The 7925-nt window shown below is 43.8% G+C and overlaps 1 protein-coding gene across 1 annotated transcript in view; it reads right to left on the reverse strand.

Annotated features, from left to right (window-relative positions):
- si:dkey-237h12.3 (teneurin-3) overlaps positions 1–7925 on the reverse strand; it is a 192981-nt gene that overhangs the window by 59946 nt on the left and 125110 nt on the right. The window contains exons 6-8 of the mRNA XM_060927208.1: positions 3527–3723; positions 2678–2870; positions 381–482 (exon numbers count right to left, since the gene is read on the reverse strand). Coding sequence (XP_060783191.1) covers positions 381–482; positions 2678–2870; positions 3527–3723 — 492 coding nt within the window. The remainder of the gene's footprint in view (positions 1–380; positions 483–2677; positions 2871–3526; positions 3724–7925) is intronic.

A 7925-nucleotide genomic window follows, 5' to 3' on the forward strand; every position in this document is an offset into this window, starting at 1 on the left:
ACACGCTCCGCCATTTTGTTTTTCTCTACTCACGGTATATGAGCTGATATCCTAGTAGTAGAGTAGCCAATCAGATTGTTCATATCCCGTGAACGTGGAGAGAATAAAACAGATTATATTTCTGTCCTTGACAGATCACTTGAAGAAATCTGCTCATGAATAAACAGAACATCGGTAACCTATAAAATCTCAGGAAAAAAATCACAATCACATCACCTATTTCTTCTGCACATTGATAAAATATTAATTAGATGAAATTGGAAAACTGACAATTGACAGCAAAAATCAGGTCTTCAGATCTTCTCCCCACTCTGCTTTTGTCAATTATTAATAACGATTAAATAAATCTTCCTAATAAACTGTAGATTATATTATTTTACCCTGAGAGCAGTATGGCCCGAGGAATCCTGGGAAACAGCGACAGGCGCCGGACGCACACTCGCCGTTTCCATAACAGTTGTGTGGACATTCCGTGACTGAATCTGTAAAACGGGAAATACCGAGAGGAGTCAGAGTGACAGCGTGGTGTGCGACAGGAACAGGAACGAGCTCATCACTGGAAGCAAACTCTTGCATTATGTCAAGAAAAAATAAATAACTCCTCATGATGTGTTGTGATGAAGTGAAGTTACTGTTTACTGCTCTAGAATTGATTATTTTCCTCTAATAGCATGTCCCTACGTGTTTTATTCCTCTTACACCACAGCAATTCCAAAAATTACAATTTATTATATATTGAATAACATGTCACGTTTTTTTTTTTTTTCATTTATAGTTACATTTAACGTTCGTGAAACAACTTCACTCCTGTCACTTACAGCTATAAGCAGTGGTTCTCTCACCAGCCTCAATTTATTCTCCCTTCAGGTTAAAAATACAAACATTTTCCGCTTGTCATTTCACCAAGAAACTGCAAAGAAGCGTAAACTCCTCCGTCCTGAGCACCTTCTGAACATCCAGAACCCATCAGTGTGGTGGTGTTTTAGCAAGCAGGAGACTATAAGCCGTTCACATGATGGACAGAAAATCAGCAGAGTTTTCATCAGATCTACAAAACGTCCATGTCCGCTAACCGCTGAATGGAGACAGATCAGAGTTTTAACTACCGGAATTATATTGTTTGGTAAACATGAGCAGCTGTTCATCACTCAATAAATCGATATGTTTATATTATTAGGTGCAGAACAGCCGGAGGCAAAAACCAGCATCTGTTTCCCCACAAGTTTATTGATTGGCAGCAGCTCTGAGAGTGATTTTCTCCTCATCACGAGCCCCTGTGGCACCGTTTCACTTCAGCTGGAGAAGCTGTTCAGCAATCAGAGGCTTTTGACACAGACAAACAGAAAACAAATATAAATCTCAGAATACTTCCTAAAATCATTTCAGTACAGTTTAACATGTAAATGTTGTTTTTTCCCCCTAAATATGAGATTAAAACATTTCATCCTTTCTGATCTGGGTCAGTCAGTGGCAGGAGATGTTTATATCCAGATATATAGTGAGGAATATCCAGGACTCATCACCATTCAGAGCGTGAATCGCAACAAAAGCACACGGATACACAGACGAATAAATCAAACAAACAAGACGAGCAAACAAGAAAGGCGAGGCGCTTTCATTAAAAATACAACAGAAAATTTCATAAAAAGATGCAGGAAGCAATCGGAGTGAGCTGATAACAAGACGACGCTGGAGACAGAATTAAAATACAGAATTATACAAAAACTAAAGCACACAATGTTGGTTGTTATGACAACCTGAAAGTAAAAAGGAGGCAGAACTTCTCAATATTTTATACATCAGCTGGAAGAAGTGGCAGCAGATATAGTAGGAACACTGCACATCGAGTACTGCCTTTAAATCAGTTACAACACAATATCAATTATCTCATCCATATCCACATCTGCCCACCAGATCACAGCCACATCTCGTCCACATCTGCCCACCAGATCACAGCTACATCTCATCCACATCTGCCCACCAGATCACAGCCACATCTCGTCCACAGCTGGTTGCTAGATCACAGCCACATCTCGTCCACATCTGGCCACCAGATCACAGCCACACCTCATCCACATCTGGCCAACAGATCACATCCACACCTCATCCACATCTGGCCACCAGAACACAGCCACACCTCGTCCACATCTGGCCACCAGATCACATCCACACCTCATCCACATCTGGCCACCAGATCACAGCCACACCTCATCCACATCTGGCCTCCAGATCACAGCCACACCTCATCCACATCTGGCCACCAGATCACAGCCACACCTCATCCACATCTGGCCACCAGATCACATCCACACCTCGTCCACATCTGGCCAACAGATCACATCCACACCTCGTCCACATCTGGCCACCAGATCACATCCACACCTCGTCCACATCTGGCCACCAGATCACAGCCACACCTCATCTACATCTGGCCACCAGAACACAGCCACACCTCGTCCACATCTGGCCACCAGATCACAGCCACACCTCGTCCACATCTGGCCACCAGATCACAGCTACACCTCATCCACATCTGGCCACCAGATCACAGCCACACCTCGTCCACATCTGGCCAACAGATCACATCCACACCTCATTCACATCTGGCCACCAGATCACATCCACACCTCATCCACATCTGGCCTCCACATCACAGCCACATCTCGTCCATACTCACCCAGAACCGTAGTGTTGTAGGAAACAGGTTCCAGATTCATTCCATCGTTATAAAAAGCAAGATGCCAAACTCCAGCATGAAGATACTGAATAAATCCAGCACAGTGAACGCTGACCGGGCTCTCCATGCCGTCCCTGACCTCCACATCCTGGGAAATCAGACGACTGCCATCGAGCAGCTCCACAAAGTCATACTGAAACACACAACAGGGTTCACACACTCTCAGCATGTGTGCTGAAAGAAATAATACACAAAGGAACAGAGCAAACATCCAAAATCACGGAACGCTACGATTTTCCAGTTTGATCCAAATTTGTTCTATAAATGTGGAATGTGGTGATTTAAAGAACACAGATTGAACATTAGTCATTTTAATTTCACTGACACTGTGTGTGTTACCTGTGTGTGTGTGTGTGTGTGTGTGTGTGTGTGTGTGTTACCTGTGTGTGTGTGTGTGTGTGTGTGTGTGTGTGTGTTACCTGCGTGTGTGTGTTACCTGTGTGTGTGTGTGTGTGTGTGTGTGTGTGTGTGTGTGTGTGTGTGTGCTACCTGTGTGTGTGTGTGTTACCTGTGTGTGTGTGCTACCTGTGTGTGTGTGTGTTACCTGTGTGTGTGTGTGTGTTACCTGTGTGTGTGTGTGTGTGTGTGTGTGTGCTACCTGTGTGTGTGTGTGTGCTACCTGTGTGTGTGTGTGTGTTACCTGTGTGTGTGTGTGTGTGTGTGTGTGTGCTACCTGTGTGTGTGTGTGTGTGTGTGTGTGTGTGTGTGTTACCTGTGTGTGTGTGTGTGTGTGTGTGTGTGCTACCTGTGTGTGTGTGTTACCTCTGTGTGTGTGTGTGTGTGTGTTACCTGTGTGTGTGAGGGTGGGAGTCCTTTCCTCCCGTATACTCCTATCAAAGCGTTCTTCTGGATGGAGATGTTGAATTTGAGGAACTGTGACTGCTCCAGGATGAGGTTTGATCTCCAGAAAAGCCCCGGGACAACAGAGAAGTTCACCTGCTGCCCTGCCTGCACCTGCCTCGAGTCCTGTCCAGAGTCAGTCCTGCCTGTAACACACACACACGCACACACACGTTGTGAGTAAATGACAAGCAGCAGATTGATGCAGGAAATGTATAGAGTACATTATGCAATATATGAAACACCAGAATGTATATTTAATGTGTCCACCTGTCTGTTTGTATTTCTGTCTGTACCTGTCTCTGTCTGTCTGTGGATGTCTTTGTCTGCCTGCTTTCACCTCTGATTCTATCTGTCATACCTTCATCTTTCTGTCTCTCTTTTTGCGTCTGTCTGCAACAGTGCACTTCTTTTTTTCTTTCTTTTTGTATTTAACTGTATTATATTATACTTAATACATTTATTTAAATTATATTTGATTTTTAATAATAAATGATATTACATTTACAGTCATGCTTTTCTCATCCTTTGATGAGATTAATTTTAAAATATTTTTAAATTAAATATTAACAATCAGACAAAGCTCTGAAATAAGTCTTAGAGTAACGCCGCTGTGTTTTTTCTATTTCTCTCTTTTCTCTTTCTCACTCATTACATCTTTTATGTTAAATTTTTAAATAACAACAAGACAAAGTGAACTCTCGCTTTCTCTCAGACTCGAGTCTTTAAAGTGCCATTCCACCATTGGATGTATTCTTTGGCATAAAATACAATATATTTTATGACAACATGACTAGACAGAGAAATCTTTTAGCTTCAAAATGATATATCAAACATAATTTTTTGACAACGACAAGTATATTAATTTTGCAACCAAAGTCACCTACCCTTTTAATTTCTGCGCGGTAGTGAAACGTGATGTCATCGGCAGGTTCCCCTTCTTGTGTACCACGTGTCGGTCTATTTTTAGACCAGAAAACCCCCAAAGTGAGAGAGTCATTTCTCCTCGTATATGGGGGCCAAAAAAATTGCTAAAAATTTTGAGTTAATCTTTCAGTTAGCTAGATTTATTGGTATTAGCTAGATTTATTGGTATTATTTTTATCGCGTTCTATCCACCATTGCTGATAATATGTGCCACATCACACGTCACGTGGTACACAAGAAGGGGAACCTGCCGATGACATCATGCGCGGAAATTAAAAGGGTAAGTGACTTTGGTCGCAAAATTAATATACTTGTCGTTGTCAAAAAATTATGTTTGATATATCAATTTGAAGCTAAAAGATTTCTCTGTCTAGTGATACCATTTATATATGTTGTCAAAATATATTGTATTTTATGCCAAATAAGACATCCAATGGTGGAATGGCACTTTAATCAAGAGGAACTGTAACAGGAAGTGTGTTTATTGCAGAGTTATTCCACAGTATCCTGAAGCCCGAGTCTGTTAAACGGAGAAGAAGTGGAGGAGAACGTAAGCAGTCAGCGTGGTCATCTATCAGCTGGCTGAAAGCAGTCAGAAGCTCTAATTAAAGGAGCGTACGGATGTTTAAAGCATTCCGTGTGAGCGCCTGAGAGCAGACGGATGCTGGCAGCTTCACAGATGGCCATCTGCATTAAATTAATGATGTCTGAAATTACTCTTCAGCAAAGATCAGACAAGATCAGACAAGATCAGACGCTTCACTAAAGATCAGAGGAGAATGTAAAGCACTTGTGATGCAAAGCGCAGCTTTACACTGAGTGATAAATATAATCTCGTGGGGGGGGGGCTTATATAAAAACCAACCAGTTCTCTTTACAGCTCACCAAAATGCATGCTTCAGATCATAATATTTTATTGATGTTTGTTATATTATTACTTTCACTGTGTGATGGTTAAAAAATACAAAAAAGAGAAGGAAAAAATGCACAGAGACGCCTGCATCTTCCAGCTCAAGCACAGATTCCAGACTGGATGAACATGCAAATACATTAAGAAACGCCCACCAACCCAACATGCCCTGCTCACTTCGCCCTTTTTTTATAACGAGTCTACAACAAAACCAGTGGTTCGCACTGTCACCTCACAGCAAGAAGGTTCTGGGTTCGAGCCCAGTGGCCAATGGGGGCCTTTCTGTGCAGAGTTTGCATGTTCTCCCCGTGTCTGTGTGGGTTTCCTCTGGGTGCTCTGGTTTCCCCCACAGTCCAAAGACATGCGGTTTGGTTAACATGGGGCAGCCGTGGGCTGAAGTGCCCTTGAGCAAGACACCGAACCCCCGACTGCTGCCCGGGTGCTGTAGCATCGCTGCCCACTGCTCCGGGTGAGCGTGCGTGCTCACTGCTCACTTGTGTGTGCATGTGTTGTTCACTGCTTCAGATGGGTTACATACAGAGGACGAATTTCACTGTGCTTGAGTGTGCATGTGACAAATAAAGGCTTCTTTTTCTTTCTTTTCAGTCCGGCGCAGATGTGACAGATCCCTCCCATCTCCCCAAAGAGTGCAACTCTTTCAGGGACAACCCCTAGGACGAGACTCTGGTTTCTCTGGATGCTTTGCATGAAACTCTTGGCAGGGTGGTGAAAGGAGTTCTGGGCATACTCGCCCCATGGGAGGATCTGTACCCAGTCCCCCTGGTTCTCTAAACAGACTCTTCTAGGGTTATCCTATTTTCTGGTAGGCCTATTCTACCTGATCATTAGCTTGTGGGTGGTACCTGGACATGAGACTCACAGAGACCCCCTACTTCTCCATAAAACTGGACCAAACTCGGGAGGTAAACTTTGTGCCCCGGCCACCTACAATGTTCTCAGGGATTCTAATGTAGCTAAATATGTGATTAAAGATAAGTTCTGCTGTTTCAAATGCAGTGGGTCGGCCAGGCAGAGGGACAAGGCATAGGGACGTAGAAAACCATTTGATGTCCTCCATGATGACTGTGTCATCTGGACCTGGGGAGGTTGGTGATAAATTCTATGCTGATGTGGGACCAGGGGCACTGTGGCATGGGTAGTGGGATGAGTTTACTGGCAGGTAGGGTACGAGGTACCTTGGCCTGGGCACACGCTATACAGGAGGATATGTACCAGTGGGTCCTGGTCAGCATGTTGGGCCACCAATATTTGCTTTTCAGCAGGTTGGATGTTGACTCTGTGCTGGAGTGGTGTGCGCCCAGTTTATGAGTTTGTCTCTGAGTGTTTGGAGCACAAAAGTACGACTGGTGGGCATGCAGTGGGGACTTGGTGTGTAGGTGAGTTGGCAGTTTCTCTGTTGATGTTCCAGGTTATGGCACTGATGAAGCAGGAGAGAGGTAGCATACAGTAGACTCAGGCTCTTAGTCGTGGATCTTAACAGGATGAATGCAGGATAGAGAATTAGCTTTGGAGTTTTTGGAGCCCGATCAAAATAATAATAATGCCCATTGGGCTTGGTGTGGGTTTAAATGTTTCACCATTTTCAAATATTCCGGGTTCTTGTGGTCAGTCAAGATCATGAAAGGATAAGCAGCTCCTTCTAGTCAGTGGCACCACTCCTCCAGGGTAAGCTCTACTGCCAGCAGCTCTTTTCCCAATGCCATAATTCTGCTCTGCAGTTGAAAGTTTCTTCGAGAAGAATGCCACCAGATAGCTTGTCTTAGAAACTCTGGGGTAACACAGCTCCCTTTCCTGATTTGGAGGTGTCGACCTCCACCGTGAAGGGTTTGGCTGGGTCAGGGTGTTTGAGGATGGGTGCTGTGGTGAATGCTGTCTTGAGGTTGGCGATGGCCTCGTCAATTGATAGTTTCCAAGCTAGGTGTTTAAGTCACTCCATGGGAACAGTCTTTTATGTGTGCGTACATAAGTGTGCGCTCAGCGCTCCGACTCTGGTGTGATTGAGGAAGGTGACAAGTTTTATGTTTCATCTTATTTAGGTCATTTAAAAAATCTATAATATTATTTGGCAGTGGGCACAGAGGAAAGTATAAAGTTTCTCAATATGTTTATCATGCTTGTATGATAAAAACTCACTAAGATATTTATCTCAATACATGACCTACTCATTCCAAACCTGCCGAGCTTCACTGGAGAAGCTCTCGACCCCAGAGGGTTAATAAGAGAGGGCAGAGAAGGGAAGGAGGGGTATTTAGGTGCTGGAGTGGAATGTGGAAGAGCATCATCAGTAATCCGGTGACTGTGAACGTGAGACGGGAGTGTAGTGGTGGGAATTGTAGTCCATGGCAGCCATATTTGTAGGCTGCATTGTGCTCTGGGAAATGGAGTCCCGAGTGAATTCCAGCACAGATGTGACTCTTTCTTTCTTTCCTTCCTTCCTTCCTTCCAGTGTTATGCTTCTTTTTTCATTCTTTCATTTCTTTATTTTGCTTT

The sequence above is a fragment of the Neoarius graeffei genome, chromosome 8 (assembly GCF_027579695.1).
Source record: "Neoarius graeffei isolate fNeoGra1 chromosome 8, fNeoGra1.pri, whole genome shotgun sequence".
NCBI classification, from domain to species: Eukaryota; Metazoa; Chordata; class Actinopteri; order Siluriformes; family Ariidae; genus Neoarius; species Neoarius graeffei.